Here is a 26,067-nt window from a genome sequence, read left to right as displayed (position 1 = left end):
AAGAACTCAGGAGGGGGCAAATACTTTTCCACAGTGCTGTACAAAGTAGGAGCTTTAGAATATTACTTTAAAAGAACCAACACTCTTAAAAAAGACGGCTCTTCAAGGATTCTTTAGTAAAGAAACTGGTTCTATATGAAACCATGAACACTCAAAAAACACTCTGTATGATTACAGGGTTCTTTGCATTGTGAAATGCTTCTTCAGATTGATGGAGAATGCGTTGTATATGGTTCTATATAGAACCTTTTTGAAAAGGGTTCTATATAGCACCGAATAGGGTTCTTCTATCATTACAGACTTGACATTGTAACAAGAGAAAAACCCTTTTTGGTGCTATATAGAACCATCTACAGCACATTCTCCATCAATCTGAAGAACCATTTCACCATGCAAAGAAACATTTAATTGGTTCTTGGAGTGTTCATGGTTCTATTTAGAACCAGTTTCTTTACTACAGAACCCTTGAAAAGCCATCTTTTTTCTTAAGTAATATTCTAAAGCTCCTACTTACAGAAGTCCAGAGAGGCTATGAGCTGTTGTCATAATTTTCTGGATCGTTTTCTTGAGATAATGAGTTAATTAACTTGTTATCTCAAGAAAACAACTTTGTTATCTTGAGATCACAAGAAAATTAACTTCTTTTCTCAAAAAAACAACTTTGTTATCTTGAGATCACAAGAAAATTAACTCGCTTTCTCAAGAAAACAACTTTGGTATCTTGAGATCACAAGAAAATTAACTCGCTTTCTCAAGAAAACAACTTTGGTATCTTGAGATCACAAGAAAATTAACTCGCTTTCTCAAGAAAACAACTTTGTTATCTTGAGATCACAAGATAATTAACTCCATAATTAAATCTAGAATATTATATCACCTCTTGGCCTCTCTGGACCTCTGTACCTACTACATACAGTGCTAAGGAAAAGTATTTGCTCCCTCCTGAGTCCATTTTCTTTGCTAAAGAACCCTAAAGAACCCTTTTTTGGTAGTGAAGCAGAACCTGTAGAGCTGATCTTGAACTAAATCACACTGCCAGTGAGGACAGTTCAATTATAAATCATTAGAACTAGGCCTGACATGACTTTGGACACCAGGCAACATAACAACATCCCCAATGTTATTTTTAATCACCCGAACGTTATTTAGAGCCGTCATCATGAAGGAGCCCCTGCTTCAGGAATACTAATGGATCCCTGACCTAATGTGGGTCAAACAATGCAATAAAACACAGTGACTGACGAGTCACTCTCACTGCATGCCAGCAATAACAGCTTCGGTCTGTCTGCAAGCTAACGAGAGTCAAAAGGGTCAGCGTGGTCAGCATTGTCAGCATGGACTGGAATGCAAATGGCACTGTAGTGACCGTGGATGTGCGTATGTGGCATTCAAGCGCTGCACAACTGTTTCAAGACTTTTATTTCAATACCAAAACAAAAACAGATTGACAATATCAAATATATAATTTGTCTTTAAACTTCATTATCATTCTTTCACCAGACAGACAAACTGCTCTAATAACAGTCAACACCAAACGCTAGCTGTTTAACTCTGTCATTGGTGGATTATTACTTTCAATCACACAGACATTAAGCATAAAGGCTGCTTAGTGAGCTGCACACAGACAGGCACGGACAGAGAGGAATGTCTTCTAAACATCTTTCAGCAGCTATAACTACATTTGCTGACATACAGTCCACACTCCTGGTCAGATTTTGTTGATTTTCTCACAAGAAACGAAAATACGGTATATTTTCTGTTAATTTCAGTGCACAACTGTTTTTAGAGTGTAACATAGTGGGAAAGAATCAAACCACTAAATATAAAATGTGCCATATGTTATATTTAATGCTTTATTTCTTTCCTAATATGTTCCACTCAGCAAATAAACAGTTGTGCACTGAAATTTCCAGAAAATATACCGTATTTGCAGCACTTTATGTTCTTTTTCCCAATATTAAATTTAGCAAATAAAGAGTAATTGTGTATTAAAATGTGCCTCTGTAGAGGATGTGTTCACTTATTTTTACTTAGGGAATCACAGAACATGTCATTTGACCAGGGGCACTCAGATGTTTGCATATGACTGTATTTCCTAAAGCTATTGAGTGCAATATACAGTGCTTCTATAGCTGCAGTATGAAGATTAAGGACGCCAAAACGAGTGGTCACAATTCTGTGGGATACAGTTGCATGCAAACGTTTGAACAACCCAGTCAATCTGGCTTTGTTGCTCATCCAAGTGAAAATAAGTGAACACATACTTGACAGAGAACACACTTAAATAACTTTATTCTACAAATTTTAGCACACGATTTCTATATATTTGCAAAGTCTAACATATTGAGAAAAATAAAACAAAATATAAAGTACTATAACTATATTTGACCACACTGAATGTTTTATTTTTCCCCCAATATGTTAAATTCAGCAAATACACAGTAATCATGCTCTAAAACGTGCAGAAGTGTGTTCTCTGTGGAGGACAGGTTCACTTATCTTCACTTAGAAATTCAACAAAACAGGTCATTCGACCAAGGGTGCCCAAACTTTTGCATACCACTGTATCTACGCTGCCTTAGCCACAGCTGACTCACCTCATTAGCTGATTGTCAAGTCCTTCAATGCGTGTAAGAGCAGGAAAACCATAACCTGCACAGCCTAGGACTGGAACTGAGAACTGCTCATATAGATTATCACTCGCGTTACACTGTGTGTCAATGGGAGAAGCTGTTTTTATCTACCTTCAGGCCAAACCTGCTGGAAAGCAATGGAAGTTCTAGCTCATGTTTAAACCAGTTTATTAAAACTAGCAGACAAGAGTCTAGTACCTGCATGTTGAAGTCACTTGAGGAACATCATGGCATCATTATTATTATTATTATTATTACTGTAGCAGAGTGAAGAGAGCATTTAAAGTGGTTCTCACTCCACCATCTACCATCTCACAATGACTACTCGTGAGGCTGGCTTGGGAAACCAGGCCCCGCTTAAGGAATCTGGAAATGTACAGCTAATGGTGGGGACACAGACTAAGAACTGTATCCGGTTACTAAGGTTAAAGGTCAGAGTTCAAGTTAATATTGAGGTTCAGGCCTCAAGATGAGACCTGAGATGGAATTTTAGAAGCTGAATTTCTGCTTACGCAAAATATTTAAAAACTACGATGGTTTGTGGGTAATTTTACAGGGTGAAGTGACAAGAAAGGGGGTTAACTTTAAGGAATAAAGAGGATCTTTTCAAGATTTCTGCATAACGTGCGTGAGGTGTAAACAGAGTGATTCAGAGTGGTTTGGTGTGAAATGGTTCAGATGTCTTTACAGTGGTGGTGATAGGAACCAGGGGTCGCCATGACTACAACACAAATATAGACATTTTATTTACTATCCAGAACCACCAGTGAACCTACACGAGTCTTCTGAGGTTTTGTATGTATTGTTGATGATGGGAAAATAGTGGAAAATCTGGAAAAAAGGGTTTCTTTAAGGACTATTTTGCCTCTTTACCATGAATAGATTGGAAAAAAAAAACTGTTTCATATTGTAAAACAATGTCTCAGGCAGGTCTCATAACCATTTCATGTAATAACCTCCTGTGAGGGAGCTTTTAGAGGTGGACGTCTGGTTCCTATCACCACCACTGTGAACAGTTTTGACTGGGTAAGTTTATCTAGAACAGAGCGTTTCACACCAAACCACTCTGAATGACTCTGTTTACATCTTAATTGCTTAATTATGAAGAAGCTTTAAGAATCAGTGCAATTTAACCTTAAGGACTGGGTGTTAGGTTGGCATCAGATTCGGAGTTTAGGCACTGCCAGCAAAGGAGTTAAGCTTAACAGCGAGGTAAGTGATCATAACCAGGATTTGGCTTTTTCCGTTTTCTAACTTGGCTAAAATTAATAAGTTTTCTCTTGTACTCAAAGCAACCAGTGCCAAAAAAGATGAACAGACAGTGGACAGTGGAACGTGGAGTGCCCTATCTAGAACATTCACTTGCCCATCAGAGTCCTTCAGGTGCTGTACTGCAGAAAATGTACTAGTCGTTTCCAGAGAGTGAAGGAAAGGGTACCTGGGACTGGGACAAGTCTAGGCTAGGCTAGGAGTTTATAGGCTGTGGTTCTGGATCAGGACCAGGCGGGTCGTGGGGCTGTGGTTCTGCTAGGTTTCGCTGTTTCGGGCCTGGTTCTGAGAGGACTGGTTGTACTGCAGGGTCTGGATCCCCTCCCTGTAGAGAAAACAAAATGCCAGACCAGTGATTCTGTTCCTGCACACAATTAAAAATGGTTCTTTAGTAAAGGAAATGGTTCTATACGGAACCATGAATACTCAAAGAACCCTTTGAATGATTGAAGTGGTCTTTGTATGGTGAAATGGTTCTTCAGAATGATGGAGAACGTGATTTATATGGAACCTTTTTGAAAAGGGTTCTATGTAGCACCAAAAAGGGTTCTTTTGTTGTTACAAGCTTGACACTGTCACAATAAAAGAACGCTTTCTGGTGCTACATAGAAAAGACATTTTCAAAAAGGGTCCACATAGAACCATATACAACACATTCTCAATCAATTTAAAGAACCTTTTAATGGTGCAAAGACCTCTTTAATTATGTCTATATAGAACCATTTTCTTTACTAAAGAACCCTTGAAGCACCATCATTTTTGAGAGTGTAGTTAATCGAAAGTCAAACGCTTTTATCAAATATAGCGTAATCGTTCTATTAGCTAGTTATTGTCATTAAGTTTACTACATTTTGGCCCTACTAGTCAGTATTTCGCTGCTTTTGGAATGAAACCTCGTATCTCCAAAAAGGCAACTTTACAGCATAAGAAAAAACAAACATTCTTAACTTTTAATGGACATAAATGGAAAAATATTTTCCCCCCCCCAAGTAATTTTGGACCATTTGGTCCGTTCATCATGAGTTTTTGACACAACATTAAGGGCAACTGCCTTTTTCAAATTATGTCAAAAAATTAAAAACGACAAAAATGGAGACACAAGGTTTTGTCCCAACAGCAACGACATGCACATGTGCATCGTTACTATGGCAACCAATGTGGATTTAAGAGCAAATGCACCCACAGTCTGACCATCCAAATCAGATTTGGCTACTTGAAATCTGAACAGTTGGGCTGAAAAGTCAGATATAAAAACAAAAGCGACTGAACAAAGCCAATATGTGCTTTTAACAGGGCTGAGTGTTGTTCAAATTTTCGATAATACCAATATTCTGTGGGTGTGGCTTAAACTACAAATGAGCGTGAGGTGCTGGAACTGAGCAAATTTACAGCTATGGATTTAGGACTAATCAAGGAACACTAACGTTAATAACATGCAAACAGAAAGTCATTTAGACAACCAATCAGCAGTCTAGAATTTGGAACAAGCATGTTTATTGGTTCTCTGACACTGGCTGTGTTTACATGCAAAGACTTTTGCCAATCAGATCGAAAACATTACGATTACAGATGAAGACTGAGGTGTTTTTATTCTCAGTCTACTCAACAATCTGATGAAAATCTCCGTTTACCTGCTCACTACAAGTAATCAGATCGAAAATTACACGTATGCTTAGAGAACCGCTTAGTGTAAACGTTACCATGACAACCAGCATCACGTGAGTCCAGTCAGAGTGAGATGAGCAGCAGTGAGCAGTGCTTGTGTTTTTAACTGCTTTAAAATGATGTCAGACTCAGGAAAACGTCCTTCACATGTCCTTATTAAAGAAGGCCGAGAGGAAGACGTCGTGTTCTGAGACACATAAGCTGGACGTCCGTCCCACCGCCGTCTTTTAAAGATCAGAGCATAAACTTCGTCTCCTCTGCAGACCAGTTTCTGCTCCGCCATGTTGAACGGTATAAACTTTCACTATGACGCAACGAACATTATCAGAACGGACTTAAACTTTGCGATAGGGAATGTAATCAGATACAGGCGTTTACACGGATATTATTCTTCTATTTAACGGATTATTTATAGGATTACCCACCTCGATCAGTCGGATAGAAACTGTATTCTGAATGGCCTCAATCAGACTAGACTATTCCGACTGAGGTGTATACATGGACGTATTCTATTCCAATTGAGCTATTAGTCAGATTATTGATAGATTATTAAGATATTATTAGGCTCTTTATCAATAGTTTAAAAAAACAGTCAAACCATTATGCAGGCAAAACCTGCTCTTCATGCCAAGGAGGACACTTTGATGAACATGAAGCTGAGTGAAGCGCTTTATGCTAACAAAACTTTCCACCCAAGTGAAAAGCAACTGTGAGAAAACTCAGGTATCAGAAGGCTGGGTGTCCCCTCACTATCGAATGACAGTGCACCTAAAGGATAAGATATCTCTGCTGAGGATGAGGTGAGAATTCAGAGGGGCAGGTGTGTGTGTACCTGAAGTGGGTCTCATAAGTGGGGTAGGTATTCCGAGGTATCCGGCCTGGCGCTGGTAGTCTGCTAGCTGCTCTGCTCGGGTCATTCCTGGAGTGGGCTTCACTGACTCCAGGCGCTTCAGGAAGGCCTACCATACCATACATAAAGAGAAACACAGAGAGAGAACCAAATTACCTTTACTTACGACGATTCTTACTTAAACACCCTGAAGGATGCGTCTTTATTCACACGAGTCTCCTATTTTTATATACTGGGCTAAACCACTTCAAATCACCAGATTCCATAAAATATTCCTGACCGACCAACTCAGACCAACAGACAGTGTGCAAAATGATCTCGTTTTTGAGTTGTAGAGGTTTTAAAAGTGGGCATAACCTTAATTTTTGCCTTAAAGGGCCCATTTTAATAACGTGTTTTTCTGCGTCACATGACAGTCATAATTCATTTTACATGACCTTTTACTCCTTAGAATTAAACAGGTTGGTTTTGTTACTGTACCTTTAAGAAATATATGTAAATGAGCTCTGTTCTCATTAGCTGTCTTGTATTGTGCCTCATTCACACAGCAGTCCATCCAGAAACACTCCATATAACTTCAGTGTGAATGGGCGGAGCTAAACCACTGGCTGTATTCAGTTGACTGGAGGCTGAATTAGGTGGTAAATGACATCAGGAAACCCATCAATTCAAAACAGTCAGGTTTTGCAGCTTAGTTTACATATATGGGGGGCAGTCGTGGGTTGGAGGTTAGGGAACCAGCCTTGTGACCGGAAGACCAGTTCGATCTGACAGTACGCGACTAAAGTGCCCGTGAGCAAGACACTAAACAAAAAATAATCCTCAGATTTACAGCAAGCCATTATTGCTGTAAGGATGAAGCAGATCTGAGATCAGCGGGTCTTTGGTGATTTCAATGCACCGGCCCTTTTCACTTTTTGTGGCAGGAGCTGTTTTTAGCATCGTTTTCATGCAGCATAAATACAGGAGTGGACTGAATATTTATTTTCCGAAGGTGCCCAGAGAACTTACATTACGCAGCCTGAACTTAATGAGGCGAACAGGCTACTGGTCACTCATGACCATTTAAGGGGCTAACACAACAGAGTTCAGTCGAGAGTTCCCATGGTGCCCTGCTGTGACGCACTTGCTGGTCAGTTTAACCCCTCTGATACAAAACACTGCCCCTATCATTCCCAGGCCTTCAGGACTTCAGAGGTCAGCAGGTGTCAACAGACACTCTCTTTATAGCCTGGGCCAAAGCCATGACCCTGGCCTTATAGTGGGCAGTCACGAAAGATCAACTGGACCGATTTCCAACACTGCAATTAACCATAACATCTTATTATTCACTGTTTACTCTCACCAAACGCTAAATTTAATAATAATCTTCATAGCTTGAGAGTCTTTACTTTCTGAGACCTGCTGTAGTAAAACTGCAACGGTTGTTTAAGGGACTCTCTTTATGTCTCTGTCTGACTTAAACTAAAACTACATCTCCCAACAGTTCACACTCTAAACTGTATCATAGCATTGTGGTTAAATGGTATAATCTGAATTTAATAATGCGGCAAAATTAAATGGGCGGATGGTGTATGGACGGGTGGGCGGATGGTGTATGGACGGGTGGGCGGATGGTGTATGGACGGGTGGGCGGGTGTATGGATGGTGTATGGATGGATGGAGGAGTGGATGGGTGGGTGGATGGGTGGGTTGATGGTGTATGGGTGGATGGAGGGGTGGATGGAGGTGTGGATGGGTGGGTGGATGGGCAGATGGGTGGGTGAGTGTATGGATGGGTGGGCGAGTGTATGGATGGGTGGATGGATGGTGTATGGATGGATGGAGGAGCGGATGGGTGGGTGGATGGGCGGATGGGTGGGCGAGTGTATGGTCGGACGGGTGGGCGAGTGTATGGACGGACGGGTGGGCTGGTGTATGGACGGGTGGGCGAGTGTATAGACGGGTGGGCGAGTGTATGGACGGGTGGGCGGGTGTACGGACGGACGGGTGGGCGAGTGTATAGACGGGTGGGCGAGTGTATGGACGGGTGGGCGGGTGTACGGACGGACGGGTGGGCGAGTGTATGGACGGACGGGTGGGCGGGTGTATGGACGGGTGGGCGAGTGTATAGACGGGTGGGCGAGTGTATGGACGGGTGGGCAGGTGTACGGATGGACGGGTGGGCGAGTGTATGGACGGACGGGTGGGCGAGTGTATGGACGGACGGGTGGGCGGGTGTATGGATGGGTGGGCGAGTGTATGGACGGGTGGGCGGGTGTACGGACGGACGGGTGGGCGAGTGTATAGACGGGTGGGGGAGCGTATGGACGGGTGGGCGAGTGTATGGACGGGTGGGCGAGTGTATGGACGGGTGGGCGGGTGTACGGACGGACGGGTGGGCGAGTGTACGGACGGACGGGTGGGTGAGTGTATGGACGGACGGGTGGGCGGGTGTATGGACGGGTGGGCGAGTGTATGGACGGGTGGGCGGGTGTACGGACGGACGGGTGGGCGAGTGTATGGATGGACGGGTGGGCGAGTGTATGGACGGACGGGTGGGCGGGTGTATGGACGGGTGGGCGAGTGTATGGATGGATAAGAAGAATCACAAGGAGAAAAATTTGTAACATTTAAAACCTTTAAAATGATCAGACTTTTTCTCAAATCCAGCCCAAAAAAATCAAAAGCATTATGTTTTTTATATCAGTGTTTGGGCCTCTGAGGGCTAAACTGAAGCAGGAGCAGCACAACGTTTATTCCCCATTCATCAGGAATGGGCGGGGCTAAACTGCTGCAGGCCGCTACGAGATCATAGGCCTGTGTTCCAGCGGCTGTACCAAATGGCAGAACAGAGTGTAAGCAAGTTTAGTGTGACCCATTGAAGGTATAAATAACCAGAGGCTTGGGATCAGAATGTCACCAGCAGTCATGCCTCCTGGAGACGGCGCGAGAAGTGCTTTGGAAACCCTACAGTAAGCAGAAAGACACAGAATAGCATCAGTGGAAATAGAGCAAGGGTGAAGGAGCTGCCACCAAGACTGGGGGAACTCAGGAAGCCTTCAATGGGATCCTGATCCAGCAACTCACCACAGTGTCACTATGTAATAAAGCAACAGAACAGCAGTCTGGAAACACTTGTACAAATGGGCATACGTTCACAATGACCATGGAACTGGTCAAACACTTATATATTACATAATATTTTAAAAAATAAAATTAAGGCATTTTCAACCACTATTTCAAATTTAAACAAATGATGGAACCAAAAACTGACAAGACAGAGCTGTGAGGGCTTAGCCTACCTGACAGTGCAGAGTGACGACGCTTAGCCTACCTGACAGTGCAGAGTGACGACGCTTAGCCTACCTGACAGTGCAGAGTGACGACGCTTAGCCTACCTGATAGTGTTAAGTCACAACGCTTAGCCTACCTGATAGTGCAGAGTGACGACGCTTAGCCTACCTGACAGTGCAGAGTGACGATGCTAGCCTACCTGACAGTGCAGAGTGACGACGCTTAGCCTACCTGATAGTGCAGAGTGACGACGCTTAGCCTACCTGATAGTGTTAAGTCACGACGCTTAGCCTACCTGACAGTGCAGAGTGACGACGCTTAGCCTACCTGACAGTGCAGAGTGACGACGCTTAGCCTACCTGACAGGGCAGAGTGACGACGCTTAGCCTACCTGACAGGGCAGAGTGACGACGCTTAGCCTACCTGACAGTGCAGAGTGACGACGCTTAGCCTACCTGACAGTGCAGAGTGACGACGCTTAGCCTACCTGACAGGGCAGAGTGACGACGCTTAGCCTACCTGACAGTGCAGAGTGACGACGCTTAGCCTACCTGATAGTGCAGAGTGACAACGCTAGCCCACGTGATAGTGCAGAGTGACAACGCTTAGCCCACCTGATAGTGCAGAGTGACAACGCTTAGCCTACCTGATAGTGCAGAGTGACAACGCTAGCCCACGTGATAGTGCAGAGTGACAACGCTAGCCTACCTGATAGTGCAGAGTGACAACGCTAGCCCACCTGATAGTGCAGAGTGACAACGCTTAGCCCACCTGATAGTGCAGAGTGACAACGCTAGCCCACGTGATAGTGCAGAGTGACAACGCTAGCCCACGTGATAGTGCAGAGTGACAACGCTAGCCTACCTGATAGTGCAGTGACAACGCTAGCCCACGTGATAGTGCAGAGTGACAACGCTTAGCCTACCTGATAGTGCAGAGTGACAACGCTAGCCCACGTGATAGTGCAGAGTGACAACGCTTAGCCTACCTGATAGTGTTAAGTCACAATGCTTAGGCTAGCTGATAGTGTTAAGTCACAATGCTTAGACTAGCTGATAGTGCTAAGTAACGGTGCTAAGTGACAATGCTACGTGATAGTGCTATGCCTAGGTGTTAGTGCTAACAGCTAATGCTTAGCTAAGCTGATAGTGTTAAAAACCAGTACTGATAGTGCTTAACCTAGTAAGCACTAGGCTAGTAGCTCAGCCTGGTGTTTACAGTAGCCTTAACTTCCAGTTACCGTACTAAGTGACGGTGCTCAGCCTGGTTAACAGTGCTGAGTACTAACATTAGCAATGCAGGCTTGTGTTCTACACACGGTCAGTTATTATGTTTGACCACTGCAAGCACTGAAAATGCAGTGCAGGATAAAACTAATTGTATATATGCTACTGAGAACCGTATAGATTAATGATTAACAATGAGAACCCTGTTTGTCAGGATATGAGGAGGTTGTGTCCACTGTAGGTTCATTTACTGGACTTAGAACCAGAAACACTGAGGCAAAACTGGAGAGAGAGAGAGAGAGAGGGAGCGAAGGGCTTTGAAAGCAAGGGCGAAAGTGTAAGTGTCTGAGAGTGTGTGAAGGAAGGGGGGTTAAAATGGTCAGAGGGTGGGTCAGGTTACTCCTTGGAACTAAGAATAGAGAGAGAGAGAGAGAGAGAGGGAGAGAGAGGTTACCCAAGACTGAGTACAGTGTGTCCCATTCTCGCACAGCCACCACACTATTACTCAAGAACGACACCACAAGACTCGGAGAACTCTGAGAACTTTAACACCGTTCATAACCTTCACACACCTTTCAGGCTCTCGCTCTGACTGACCACACGGCACTACTTATCCACACGGATCCGCACGGTCTTTTCACTCAGTTTGTTCATGACAACGAGTTACTTTTATTTGTTTTCTTGAGATCCAGAGATATTTATGCCACTATCACAACAAAACAAATGTTATCTCGATAAAACAATGTTTATGTTGCGATAATGATATAAACAACTTGTGATATTGAGAAAACAACATTCGTTTTGCTGTGATACTGACATAAATATCTCGAGAAGAAAATGAAAATAACTTATTATCATGAAAAACAGTTTACTTTTTTATGTACTTTAGATACTTTATATGCTTCATTGATTTTTTATTCATTTAACAGAAATCATGCTGTGCTATTACGCTCATTTTTGCCTTAAAATTTGCTTTATTTGTTCATTTAAATGAACTGCAAAGCATTTTGAGCTGTAGTTTTAGGTATGAAAGATGCTTTAACAACAACAACAACAACAACAACAACAACAATAATAATAATAATAATATGAACATAACAACTAAACAAAATATATTAATATATTACAAATAATACATTTGAACTTAATACCACTACAGCACAAACGCTTCAGCCAATCAGCTTCCTACTCCATCATCTGCAGCAACTCATTTTCGCCCGAATTAGGTCCCTAGAAGTGCACTTAAACTCACAATCAAGCTCTGCCTCTTAAATGGTCACCCTGGAGAAGCAGCAGAGTAGATTAGCCCTGATTGACCCTTTGAATATGATTAAAATTCTTTTTGTTCTATTAATAATGTGCTTCAATTACCCTTCATATTCAAACTCTTTTATACGTTACTCATATATGCCTCCATGAGACGTTTCCCAATTCAAATATGGAGAAGAACTGAGAAGAAAATATTAGATAAAAAAACCTTTTATGTCTCCATGTTTTTGTACCACAACACCTGAAAGAGTATTAAATGACGATCATAAACACCTTTTGGAGACTTGGACGGTTGGGTTCCTGTGGGCCTAAAGAGGTTTCACCTGCAAATATCAATGGATATGAAGATAAATATCAAAATATTACAACTTTTTTCTCAAAATATTACGACTTTTTCCTGAAATATAACAACATTTATTCTCGAAATATTCTGACTCTTTTCGAAATATTCCGATTTTTTTTTAAATTACAACTTTTTTCTCAAAATATTACGACTTCTTTTCTCGAAATATTACGACTTTTTTCCTGAAATATTACAACATTTTTTCTTGAAATATTATGACTTTTTTCTAAATATTCTGATTTTTTTTTTTAATTACGACTTTTTTCTCAAAATATTACGACTTCTTTTCTCTAAATATTACGACTTTTTTTCCTCAAAATATTGTGATTTTATTTTTATTAACAGTGACCCTAAAACACTGTCGTAATATTTTCGTTATCTAAAATCATGGGTATTTAACATTAATATTCAGTATATCTAGAGCAGTTTCCAGTTGCACCAGAGGGGGGCAACAAAGCCCAAAACTCGGAGTCTGAGTTTCAGAGACTGGACTTGCCAACACGAGTTTTGAAAACACGCTCAGCACCAACGTCGTCTTTCCCATCAGAGCTCATGGCTGCTCCTGTGGTTTGTTCACTTTTTTCATCGCTCAGAGCTTCGAACTGACAGCGCTGCTCCTCTGAGCCACTGATGAACGTTTTAACAGGATGGGCTGTTAAACAGTGTCTGCGTCTTTGAGCCACTGGCCAAAATAAAAATGATAACTCTGCTGCAGTTACTTCTTGATGAATTTATTTACGCACCAAAGATTTTCACTCACCATGCACCTGTGTAAATGTGATGTGACAATAAACATGATTTGATTTGATTTAAAACAATACTGTCATAGGTTTACCTGTATATTGTCCAGTTTTGTTTTACTAATTTGCACAATAAAAATATTTCAGATACACTTCTGTAGTTTAAAATGATTCTTATTAAAAAGTGAAAGAACGTCCCAGAAAAGCAAGCAATTGTTCACCGACAAAAGTTTTTAGTTCACTAATTAAAAGTTACTAAAAAGCTTACTTAACCATGTAACATGGTTTTATTTTCCACATACAGCAGTGCTAATACTGCTGTATGTACAAATGAAACCAGGGCTGGAGTTTAAGATGCAAACAAGATGGAATCGATTTCATGGCTGTTTTCGATAAAGCGCCCCAGCCTTATTAAATATATGGCTTTCCAATCTCCTACTGGAACCACTCGCCACGTCACTCTGAAACATATAGACCTAAATCAGGTTTAGATCATCCTCTCTCTGCACATCCTTCATCACAGCTTTACCGCTGTGCCAAATCAGGTCCTTCTGAAATGCACTCATACCAGTCAAGCTCGCTCTCGTCACTGTAGGGAAGCAGAGGAGTGGATTAGCTGTGAATGACTGCACCGCGGGGTGAGGGGGGTGAACACTTTCACTCACAGACTGCCCCCACCTGTCTCTGCCCGTCTGACAGGGTGAATGTGCCTCTCTTCTCAATCTGCACTCAGACACTCACAGAGACAGACATGCACTTCACACAAGACCAGCTCCTGATGACTGAACAGGGGCAAGTTGGTCTGAAGGAGTTGAGTAATATCACAATGGACTTCTCTGAAATTTTCCAGTCACAGTTATTATTATTATTATTATTATTATTATTATTATTATTATAACTACAATAATAATGCTATCCACTAAACCCAGGCAACAGCTGTGGCATTAACCCCCTGATGATATGTTAGTTCTTTACATTGATCCAAAAACACAGCTAAAAATGGTCAAGTGAGGGGTCCCTCTAGTGGACATTAGAGGAACAACACCTCAGTCACTCACACACACTCACTTTTTCTTCAGCCCGGTCTGTTTTGACAGGTGCGAACACGCCGCCCGTACTTGCACAAGTTGTTAACTGACGTGGTCCAGATGCAGCCTTAGCGAAGTATTTCAGTGGATTAGTACATGAGATACATGTTTTTCTTTGGACAGAGACGATAGATTTTTAATTTTATTGACTATTCCTGGTCTCGGGCCAATTTGGCTCATTCAAAAAATGGTATCAAGTTGTATTGAGTATGAGTACAAACAAATGAGCACAGTATCAGTCCAATACATGGTACCAGCATCTGTACCAATGCACCCCTGGAAAAAAATCTTCACCTCCGTTAGCTTGACACTAACACACTCTTACAAAAGATGGTTCTTCAAGCAGCCTATCTGCAACAAGAATGCTAATTTCTGCTAGCAGGAATGTGAGATCTTTCTTTACACACTCTTAAGTTACTTCTTCAAGGGTTCTTTAGTAAAGGAAATGGTTCTATATAGAACCATGAACACTCAAAGAATATAGAAATGCATAGTGAAATGGTTCCTCTGATTGACAGAGAATGTGTTGCATATGATTCCATATAGAACCTTTCTGAAAGGTGTTCTATACAGCAACAAAAAGGGTTCTTTTATTGCTACAATATGAAACTATTTTCAAAAAGAATCTATACAGAAGCATCCACAGCACATTCTCCATCAATCTGAAGAACCCCTAAACCATGCCCTTTAATCAAGCCAAGGGTTCATGGTTTGAATGTTCACGGTTCTATATAAAACCATTTTCTTTACTAAAGAACCCTTGAAGAATCATCTTTTTTAAAAGTGTATAATGAAAAATCTTGTTTTTAGAAGCTGCTAACACTGTGAAACGTTCCACATTAAACGCTGTTATATAATGACTGTTGTGGCGTGTACAGGATCATTATACGATACAGTGCAGCATATGCCATCTGTTATGCTGGTGCTGTATTATAAGTGCAGGTAGTACATTTAATGCTGTGTTTTATGTTGGAGCCGCTTCACAGCTCTTAGTAAAGGTCTCAGTGCTCTGAACAGGCGTAATGACATCTTGGGGAGAATAATAAAGTATTTTACACACTGACCAGGTTCTCTCGTTGGATGCGCTGCTGCTCGCGCTGCCTGTTGAGGGCGCTGTGGTAGAGGCGAGCTGTGGGTGGGGCACTGCGGCGGGCAGCAGCGGAGTGGGCAGAGCCGCTGCGCGAGTGTGGAGAGGAGCGCGAGAGCTCCCTAAGCAGGCGCTGGTTTTCGCGCTCGATCCGCCGCACCTCTTCGTCGGTGAAAGAAAAGTTCTTCCGGCGCCGGCCACCGCAGCTGCTGCTGGACGCACTGCTGGGGCTGGAGATGACCAACACGCTGTCCATGTCCACATGCCTGCCTGCACTCAGTACAGCTAGAGCGAAGGGTGGGAAGGAAAGAAAGAAAGAGGCAAAGGAATAAATGTATAAAGTACTTTGAAGAGACGTATACAGACAGATCAGGCATAACATGATGACCACCTCCTTGTTTCTACGCTCTTTGTCCATTTTATCAGCTCCACTTACTATATAGGTGCACTTTGTAGTTCTACAGTTACAGACTGTAGTCCATCTGTTTCTCTGATACTTTGTTAGCCCCCTTTTACCCTGTTCTGCAGTGGTCAGGACCCCCATGGACCCTCACAGAGCAGGTACTGTTTTGGTGGTGGATCATTCTCAGCACTGCAGTGACACTGACGTTGTAGTGATGTGTTAGTGTGTTAGTAGACGCTCATGGGGGCTCGGACCCGGATTTTTCTGTAAAGCTGCTTTGTGACAACACCTGTTGTAAAAAGAGCTATATAAATAAACTTTGACTTGACTTGCCGTCTGCCCCCATTATCCCTGTGAAATATGCTGATGACCTTACAATCACGGAGCTCCTGAATGGGTCTCTACTTGGCCTTGGGTTGTGTGGCTGAACGGTGACAGGAGTTTTCACTTGAGGATGTGGTAATCAGTGCCAGGACAGAGGACAACAGCCCCTCTCCACCGTCTCCAATCATTTCTAGACAAACATCTGTAGAGTCTCCACCTTTAACATGCTTATAGTTCAGATATCATCTGATTTATCTTGGGATGCCCACATTAACTGGTTGCTCTCGAAGACAAGGTCAAGGATCCATTACCTCAGTGCTGCCAAAAGAGCCCGTCTTCCATGTGATGCTCTAAAATAGACATACCCGACCTTCGTTCGTCCAACCCTTGAGTATTCTAGCCCAGTATGGTGGGCTGAGAAAAGGCCTCTTTTCCACCATTTACGCCATTTGACCAACGCTCTTACCCAGAGCAACTAACACTTTGATAATTTTACACAGGTAGGCGAAGGTAGAGTTTGGAGTCTTGCCTAAGGACTCTTCGAGGTACAGTGTAGGGTGCTTGGCCAGGTGGGGGATTGAAGCCCAGTCTACAGCGTAGAAGGCAGATGTGTTACCCATTACAATACACCAACCATCGGCAAAGTGCCAGTGCTCGTGCCAGAGCTGGTGCTGGTTCCTAGGAACTGGCGATCCTTTTAAGAATGGGCCCATGTTTCCACTGGCTTGAGAGATGAGCCCATTAGGCATTTGGATGTGGGTGCTCTCTAGCCCGGAAACAGAAGTCGACTTCTTTTTAAGCTTTATAGTTTACTCTGATGCTCTGCTGAATCCGGCTTTAAGCATCTCTTCTTGTATGTCCCCTTGTGCATCTTGGCTTTCCTTGGAGAGCTTTCCAGTTTGTCTTGTATTTCTCATGAAGACCAAGTCGTTGGTTTCTTCCACAGATTAATTTTGCTGCTGCTTTCACCGTCTTCACTCACCATTCTCCTGTTTTTTTGGAAAATGGTGGTGTCGACAACTTTACGTGGTGACGGCAGCGCCACGCCCTTCTGCCACCTGCATCACGAGTTCCTTGCTTCCAGACCAGCAAGTTTATGGGGCTGGAACGGCACCATTTTTGCCAGCTGAGAACCAGTGTGTTCAGGGTGGAAAAGAACGGTTTGTGATTTTTGGCATCGGCACCATGTCGGTGGAAAAGAGCTATGTGAGGAGCTGGAAAGGATCCAGAAACGATGCTGTAGGATCATCTGCATTCCAACATCTTCTTATCTATTGTTACAAGCTTGACATCATAATAATACCAGAACGCTTTTTGGTGCTATATAGAACCCTTTTCAAAAAGGTGCTGTAAAGAACAATGTACCACACATTCTCCTTCAATCCGAAGAACGATTTCATTGTGCAAAGAACCATTTAATCTTTGTAGAACCACTGTTTGTACTAAAGAACTTTTAAAGGTGTACATCTGAAGTTGAAGTAAAAAAAAGGATGAATCGACAAACTATCGCTTTAAAACATCCTGTTATACCCACCAGATCTCTCGTCCCCATCTGTGTCCGAGCTCCTCCTCCGTACCGCGTCTACCTCAGTAACCGACGGCTCCTCGATGACGTCCTCCTGCTGTGGCCCAGTAACCGTAACCAAGGGTTCAGTGGGCAGAGTCAGGTCGAACGACTGTCCTGGGCTAACGTCAGGAGTGGAGAGAGGAGTAACGTCTGTCACCGTGTCCTCAGACTCTGCCGTTTCTGAACCTTTAGCTCTCTCTCTCTGGTTGGCCGAACCTGGACGAGGCCGTCGGCGTGGCGACGAGGTCGCCTGGGTGGCAGAGAGCTTGTGCGAGGGGGCGGGGCTTCCCCCATCCCCGCCGAGTGAGCCTTCGCGATCGGACGACGACGACGAACGGCTACGGCTCCGGAACTTTCCTAAAGACTTTTTGGAGGCATCTGAAGGATGTTTGAAGGGTGGAGGTTCTGGAAGTTCCTCTCTTTCGTTGTTGTCGCTCTCAGTGTCGCTGTATCCATCATCGTCATCATCCTTTAAAATGCCACCGTCATCATCCTCTCTCTCCTCAGCCGACGAATCAGAATGCGGCTCTACAGAGGAGTAGGAGCAGGCGCTGGACGAGTCATCTGACTGGCTGCTCTCAGAGCGGGGCGGCGGCGAGGACTTCCTGGACGAAGCGTCCGAATCTTCTCTTCCAGACTCCGTCTCTCTCCTTTCTTTCACAGCACTGCTCTCGGAATCATCCTCCTTTCTTTCTTCCGTGCAGTCAGAATGACCCATGGACTCATCCTTCTCGCTCTGAATCTGAAGGCTGGAAAAAACTTCCTCCAAACTTTCTGCTTTCAAAACAGCGTCTTTTTCTACCTCCTTTTTCTTCACCTGCACTCTTCCACCCCCCTCAGTCTTTCTCTCCATCTGAGAGGATTCGGTTTGACTGGGTTTCTTCACAAGGTTGCCCTCCTTCTCCTCTGGATCCTGGTGGACGGTCTTTCCTGGCTCACCGTCACTGTCGAAGAACGAGTGATCCACCTCGCCTTCCAGCTCTTTTGGACTGAACATGGCTCTGTCCTTTCTTTCCTTTCTAAAGAGACAGAAGAAGACAGAATCAGTACAGGACTCACACTAATCTTAAGGCCCAGCAACACTTGAGTAAGCAAATTTTCATCAGAGAAACGACATTCCACCGAAATTCTTGTGTCCCTAGTGTTTACAGATATATTGCACTTAAAAAAAACATGTTAGGGTTACAATTTATTAATATTTTCGAATAAAACAATACATTATTTTAACAGTTACACCTTCTTCAGCCATCAATTTAGCAATATTGGTTTTCAAATCAATTATCTAGAATTCCAAGCACCACAGAAGAGCTCGTCCTCACAGTCATGTGTGAAGGCTGAGGCTGTATTTTGAAGAAAAAAAAACACATTTTTCTGCTGTTTTAACTACAATAATCTATACATGACTATGAAATTTATAAATTAAATGACATAAAGAAAACAAATGCCAAATAAATATTATAAAATATATAATGAAAGCTGTTGGCTCCAGGAGTCGAGTCACTGTGTAACAAAAAAACTCTTATTATGAAATAAAAGTCACACTGATGACATCACTTGACTTCCTTTTACCTGTTTTCTGAGGATCTATGAAGAAAAGCTCATGGTGAGTCCACTGTGTCTTTCAGTTCTCAGAGATTTTCTCATTTAGCTCATGATTTCATATGAAGCTTTTAGCTGAAGTCACTGGTGTGACCGACTTTATTCTGAGGTAACTGTGAAAAAATAGAATACAAATGGATTAAATTACATATTTTAGTGGATATTCCATGATTGACAACATGTGGTTTGATGCGCTGTAGCAGTTATTCTGTAAAATGCATTGTTCATTAAAAATGTCTCTGGTGTTCCTTTATTATGTGTAACACCAATGAGGATCAGTAACACCAGTGACCCCTATGGAGAGATAGAAAAGTGGACGTTTCTGTAGAATGACCCACGTATGCATCACAGGCTTTCGCATCGAGTTCAACTTTGGTAACTCTGACATGCAAATTCTCATTTTCAGGGCTTCGGCTGTGTTGACCTCTGAAGAGGTGGTCCTTCACACAGGAGCACAACAAGGAGCATGAATCTTTTAACATGATCACCACCACTGGCTATGAATCAACTCAGGACAGAAAGACAGCATGACACACAGTCATTCAAGAGACTGCTACTATTATAACTTTGTTGTTTTACTGTTTGTGGTAGACGAGTTAGCCAGCTTGCTAGCGGCTATGGCTTGGCTGACCACAGCTACACACAACAGCTACACACACTTAGCGAACTGCGAATGTTTAGTGTGACGGCAGCTTTAAGATGGTATCAGTGACGCCGACTGTTTGGCCGAAAATCAGATCTACGCAATTTTTCCACTTATTCCAAACATAGTCGATCAACCAAGACATGTTTGCTGTCTCAAAGGTCCTAGTTTTCCACTGGCGCTATGAGGCTAATGTATCTAACAAATAATGGAAGCTTATACCTCACTAGGTTAGCATCATGCTAACCGCCTACATTATCACACACATCTCAAAACGTACTGAAATGTTATCTCAAACAGACTTGCTTGTGTGGTTTCTGGCACTGTATGACACCCCGTTATCTCTAAAAACGGACCTAATTGTCCATTACTTCTTCGCTACGTTCGCCCAGTGAGGGTAAAAACGTATTTAACACAGGTTTAAAAAGCTGTTGCTCATTTGTTGAATTATTTCATGCAAAATATAAGATACTAGCATCCTCACACGAACATATCTGAACGGTTAAACGTGCCGGGAGGTGAGATGTTCTACTTTAACACCACATTTATTTTACCCAGCATAGAGGAGATGCAGATGAGTTCTAGAAATGTGGCTGTTGACCTGCACTGGTTGAACAGGCTTCGGGGAGCCACTGTGTACAACTGCAGCATGATGATATCACGTTACCTACCGTATGGGATATAGGGCTGGGCAGTATGACAATATATGCTTTTCTGATCATATCATGTATATCGTCAGTACCTGTAGAACTGACCAACTGCATGTTTCATTACAAAGAGAGCAAAATTAGTCCTGTTTAACTAGATGTAGTGCCAAACACTGAATAAAAATCTCTGTGTTCACAGTTTTTGGTAATATATTGTGGCATATCATGTATAGTGGAAATTTCTTTAAGTGTCACAATATTAGATTTTGGCCATATTGCCCAGCTCTAATGGGGTATGTTTTAGGACATCCTAAACTAACTGGTTTCAGATGGACAAAACGGCTTCAGTTCTCGAGAAAAAACACTGTCATATCTCAGCTCTCGTACATCAGGTGAAACAGCCTCAGACAAAAAGGCCTCAGGCTAAGCTAAACAGCTACAGACACCACGGCTTTGGATGGAAAAGTCCATGTGATATTCAGAATTCTGCTCTTTATGATCTTCTTACTTACAGTCAAAGATGGCAATAAACCACAACTACAGCTTTTACCATCTGTGCTTTTACAATGTCTTTAATTTGGCAAAGGTTAAGCTTCAACTTACAAGCTGTCACTTTGTTTGCTCTCGTGTCCGCATCAGTGTTGGGGCAGTCTTACATACATACATACATACATCATCTAAACCGCTTATCCTTCTGGGTCGCGGTGGGGTGCTGGAACCTATCCCAGCTGTCATTGGGCGGAAGGCTGGGGCAGTCTTAGAATATAAAAAAAAATTGTTATTGTTCTTATTATTACTATAAATTTTTCATTATTGCTATGCCTGTAAACACTTTGTGAACATAAAAACTAAAAGCTAAGGCAAAGAAAGAGGCATTAAATGCTTCAGGCATCTGGTTCCCATCACCACCTCTGTCAACAATTCAGACTCGGCTAGTTTCTCTAGAATGGAGCATTTCACACCGAACCACTCTGAATGACTCTCTTTAGATCTTACTGGCTAAATTATGCAGAAATCTTGAGAAGAATCAGTGGAATTTCTATTTTCAGATTATAGTTCAGATTATACACTATACATCACCATACAGCAAAACTGTATGGCTACTTATCAGGCCTACATTCTCACTAAGTCATTCTCACTGCTGGGTGACAGTCGTCTTCTTCCAGCAGGCACCATCATAACACTGCTCTTTAATATGTCCTCTCAGCTCTTCTCTACAGAGTCTTCCACCTACACATGCGGCTCCGAGAGACCAGTGCAGGCTGAGAGTCTGGGGAATAGCTGAGTGAACTCTCTGCGTCATGGTGTGGGTCTATTTTAGAGATACGCCATTCCCTCGGGTTTTCTTCATGCCACGGTTCAGTTTCCATCAGCCTGATTAGACTAGTTTCCCAGGTCCAGTTCTGCTGTAAAACACTTTGTTCAACTCAGAAATGGCATCAGCCCCCAGCTGACACTTTGGGTACGTTCACAGTACACACCTCATTGCTCAAATCTGATTTGTTGCTCAGATCCGATCTCTCTGACACAAGGTAAGTGACTCAGATCTGTCATTAATGTGAACGAACCGGCGTCCTGAAATGACCCTCATGAGCTCATCCTACTCAGTAACGTCACGTGAATGAATCACTGCATCATCAGCACAAACGAACGAGCAGAACGAGCTTCGCTGAGAAGATAATTAACTCTGATCAGCTCTCAGCTTCATTATTAGAGCGAGACGAAGGAGAAAAAGGGGAGATGAGCTGCTTTTCCACCATTTACAGGCTTTAACTTCTGTTTGGCGCTGCTGCCATGGTAACGCTGAATGATGGCGCACGCACAGTGGAAAAAAGCACATGAATTCAGATCTGAGCATCACATTAAGGTCACACGGCCACAAATCAGATATATATCCGATCTAGGACCACATATAAAAGTGCCTCAGGTCGGATTTGAAAAGATCAGATCTGTGTCCACACAGCCCTGAAAACATCAGATCTGAGTCATATTAGGGCAAAAAATCGGATTTGTGCCACTTCAACCTGGTAATGTGAACGTAGGCTATAGGTCCAAAAGTACCCAAACAAACACTTCAGGTAAATAACTGATACGAATGTATGTGTATATAAACACACACAACAGAAAAGACAAATGGAGCTCAATCCAGACCCAGAAATGATCATCCAACATCAGTACCTGAAGTCACTAATGCTCAAACAGATCCTCACAGCAATGTTCCTTCCTTCCCAGAAGAGTAGAGGCCGTTGCTGCAGCAAAGGAGGAACAAACTCCCTATTAAACCCCTGATTTCAGAAGAAATGCTGGGTGAGCAGGTGTCCACAAACGGTTGGGCACCTACTGCAGGTGTATGAGAGCAGCACAGACACTATGGGCTCTCCTGCCCTGGAGCAGGTAAACACTGGTCTAATGAGAGTGATGGAAAATGAACCATGACTCCTCTCTGAACGAAGCCTGAGGGAACGGTTTCTATGTGTGACAGGCTGGCTGACAACCAGGCAGTTATACATTATCTATGCCAGCTGGCTGAGAGGCTCTTTGGTGTACAGTAGAATACATAGCTCACTGCTGGCACTAGATAATGTATATCACACGTTTCAGCAGCGCGGTTATATATATAATATACATTATACGGTATATCATACGTTTCAGCACTGCGGTTATACGTGTAATATACGTTATACTGTATATCACACGTTTTAGCACCGCGGTTATACGTGTAATATATGTTATACTGTATATCACACGTTTTAGCACTGTGGTTATACGTGTAATATACGTTATACTGTATATTACACATTTCAGCACTGTGGATAATTAATTTGTGGCCACAACTTAGTAAGGCCTAGGAATGAGATCATGCCTTATTAAGCTGTGGTCAAGGCTTAACTATCTCATTCCCATGCCTTACTCAGTTGTGGCTACGTATTAAGATCCTGTTCCCATGCCTTACTAAGTCGTGGCCACTAATTGATTATTACTAAGTTGTGGTCACGAATTAAGTATCTCGTTCCCACGCCTTACAAAGCCGTGACCACAAATTAAGTATCTTATTTCCACGCCTTACTAAATCACGGCCACGCATTAGGGTCTTGTTCCTATGCCTTACTAAGTCGTGGCCGCGAATTAGGATCTCGTTTCCATGCCATAGTAATTCATGGCCACGAATTAATGATCTCATTCCCATGCCTTACTAAGTCATAGCAACACATTAGGATCTCGTTCCCACACCTTACTAAATCACGGCCACACATTAGGGTCTTGTTCCTATGCCTTACTAAGTCATAGCCACGCATTATTTTTATTTATAAGGGATGACACCAGCAGGGCTCCGTAGTACTATACTGAGGCCACAAATCACTATATCAAGGCCACAAATAAAAATACTGAGACCACCCATTGCTATATTGAGGCCACAAGTTAATACACTGAGGCAACGAGTTAACAGATTCTTACGCAGCCCCGCTGGCGACATCCAGCACAAATAAAAATAACGTATGGCCACGACTTAATAAGGCGTGGAAATGACACGATTAAGCCGTGGCCACGACTTAGTAAGGAATGGGAACGAGATCCTAATGCATGGCCACAACTTAGTAAGCCGCGATCTCGTTCCCACGCCTTACTAAGTCGTGGCCACGCATTGGGATCTGGTTCCTAAGCGTTAATAAGGCGTGACCACGCATTATTTTCATTTATACAGGATGTCACCAGCGGGGCTCCGTAGAATCTTAACTCCTGGCCTCAATATATTAATTTGTGACCACGCCTTATTCAAAATGAATCAACACGCCACCCCAGGGGCTGAACACAGTTATGTAAACAGGAGGGAGAGAATGTGTGCCGTTACCGTTAAAGGGGGACAGCGATTAATAACACTGTCCCTTATAAAAACTGCATTTACATTTACATACATGTCGAACACAGAAGGGCACTCAGGTTCAGGTTACCTTCAGCTACAGCGGGAGGACCTCTATACGCTGCGGACGAAGCGCCAGCCGGCTCGCCGCCGACCTGCAGGTCTCAGACAGGCTGTGATCATTAAATCGGCGGCCCGAGCTGAACAGCGCCACGAACGAGCCGAACACAAAACCGCCCCAAACTGGCCTCACCGCCACAGCTCAACCCCCGCGGCGGAGAAACCGCGCCGTCCTGCAGAGAACCAGAGAAGCCGCTCCGCCTGACCCCGGCCGGACTTAGCCTAGCCTGCTAACCCTCAGAGCTGGCGACTGTGTGGGTTGTCTAGCTACGGTAACTAGGCAACGTCACTTCCTCAAGCGGTCCCCGGAACACTAGGAAAACTAACGCCGCGTCCCAAACCGCACACTAGCTCCCTAAATAGTGAGTGAAAATGCCGCCCACACCGTTAGAAGTGCACTCATTAGTGTAGTATGTGAAGTACAGGAGTGTGGGGTTTGGGACGCGGAGTGATAGATTTTTTTTTTTTAAATATTATTTTATCAAATATGTGTTTGCAATGTATGGAAATGTATTATTAAATACGTTTAAAAATTTTTAAACGTATTTTCCAAATATATTTATCAAATATATTTTTGCAACGTATGAAAATATATTTGTAAAATGCCCTTATTTATATTTGTTGTTATATTTTTTTCCGTTGTATGCAGTTTTAATAATGTTTACAGATAGAACTGAATATCCATGAGCTGAATGAACGGTACTGACGTCTGTGATCTGCACTGTACTTTAACCATGTACGTCTGCAGTGAGACTCTCACACACAATACTTCACATAAACAAGATATCAGATCATAACTGCATTTCAATATCATCAATAATAGTAGAGTATCAATACCCACAACACTCGCTTCTGTCCTGTTAAAGGTTCATTTGATCATATTTAAAATGAAGATACTGGAACACAAACTCATTTCTAAAGGTATCAGACAGTAAACAGTGGATTAGACATCATTTTGGCTGTTTTCATACATTTTCAAATGGATTTAATAAACACATTTACACACATTTATTTTGGTACATTTCTATGTGTAATATTTCTCCATACTTTTTAAAAATAAATGCATTCTAAAATATATGTGGTTAATATGGCAACATATTCTGAAATAAATCCATATATTTTTCCATATGGGTGTAAACGTGTGTCCAAAATTAAAAGAAGGTTCTGGATAAATGGTTAGAAACTATTTTAATTTTCTTGGCATTCACTGCTATTCACTGAGGACTCGCTCGCGGGCGCCCTCTGGCGTTTCACAGCCTTATTTTTCGGTTTTTCTTTATATGGGTCCTTTAATATGTGCTGCTCTGGTGATCCAGCAGATGGCGCTGCCGCTGCATACTTAAACGGGCTGTATCTCAAACGGCTCCTGCTTGTAAACCATGGCTACATTAAGGGGGCCTCTGACTGTTAAGTCTTACACGCTTTACAATAATGTAAAAGTCCAATACTATTAAAATAT

At 42.7% G+C, this 26,067-nt stretch overlaps 1 protein-coding gene across 1 annotated transcript; it reads right to left on the bottom strand.

Moving 5' to 3' along the window:
* Positions 1–1,402: 1,402 nt before the first annotated feature.
* Positions 1,403–24,849, bottom strand: cfap97 (cilia and flagella associated protein 97). The gene is made up of 6 exons (XM_036583718.1): positions 24,580–24,849; positions 19,310–19,452; positions 17,708–18,759; positions 15,424–15,731; positions 6,400–6,526; positions 1,403–4,227 (listed from the first exon to the last, which is right to left on the bottom strand). The coding sequence occupies exons 3-6, from the start codon at positions 18,735–18,737 to the stop codon at positions 4,127–4,129; spliced, it is 1,566 nt and encodes a 521-aa protein (XP_036439611.1). The 5' UTR covers positions 18,738–18,759; positions 19,310–19,452; positions 24,580–24,849; the 3' UTR covers positions 1,403–4,126.
* Between the last annotated feature and the right edge of the window lie 1,218 nt (positions 24,850–26,067).

The sequence above is a fragment of the Colossoma macropomum genome, unplaced genomic scaffold (assembly GCF_904425465.1).
Source record: "Colossoma macropomum unplaced genomic scaffold, Colossoma_macropomum, whole genome shotgun sequence".
NCBI lineage: Eukaryota > Metazoa > Chordata > Actinopteri > Characiformes > Serrasalmidae > Colossoma > Colossoma macropomum.
This window is presented reverse-complemented; position numbering and strand designations above follow the sequence as displayed.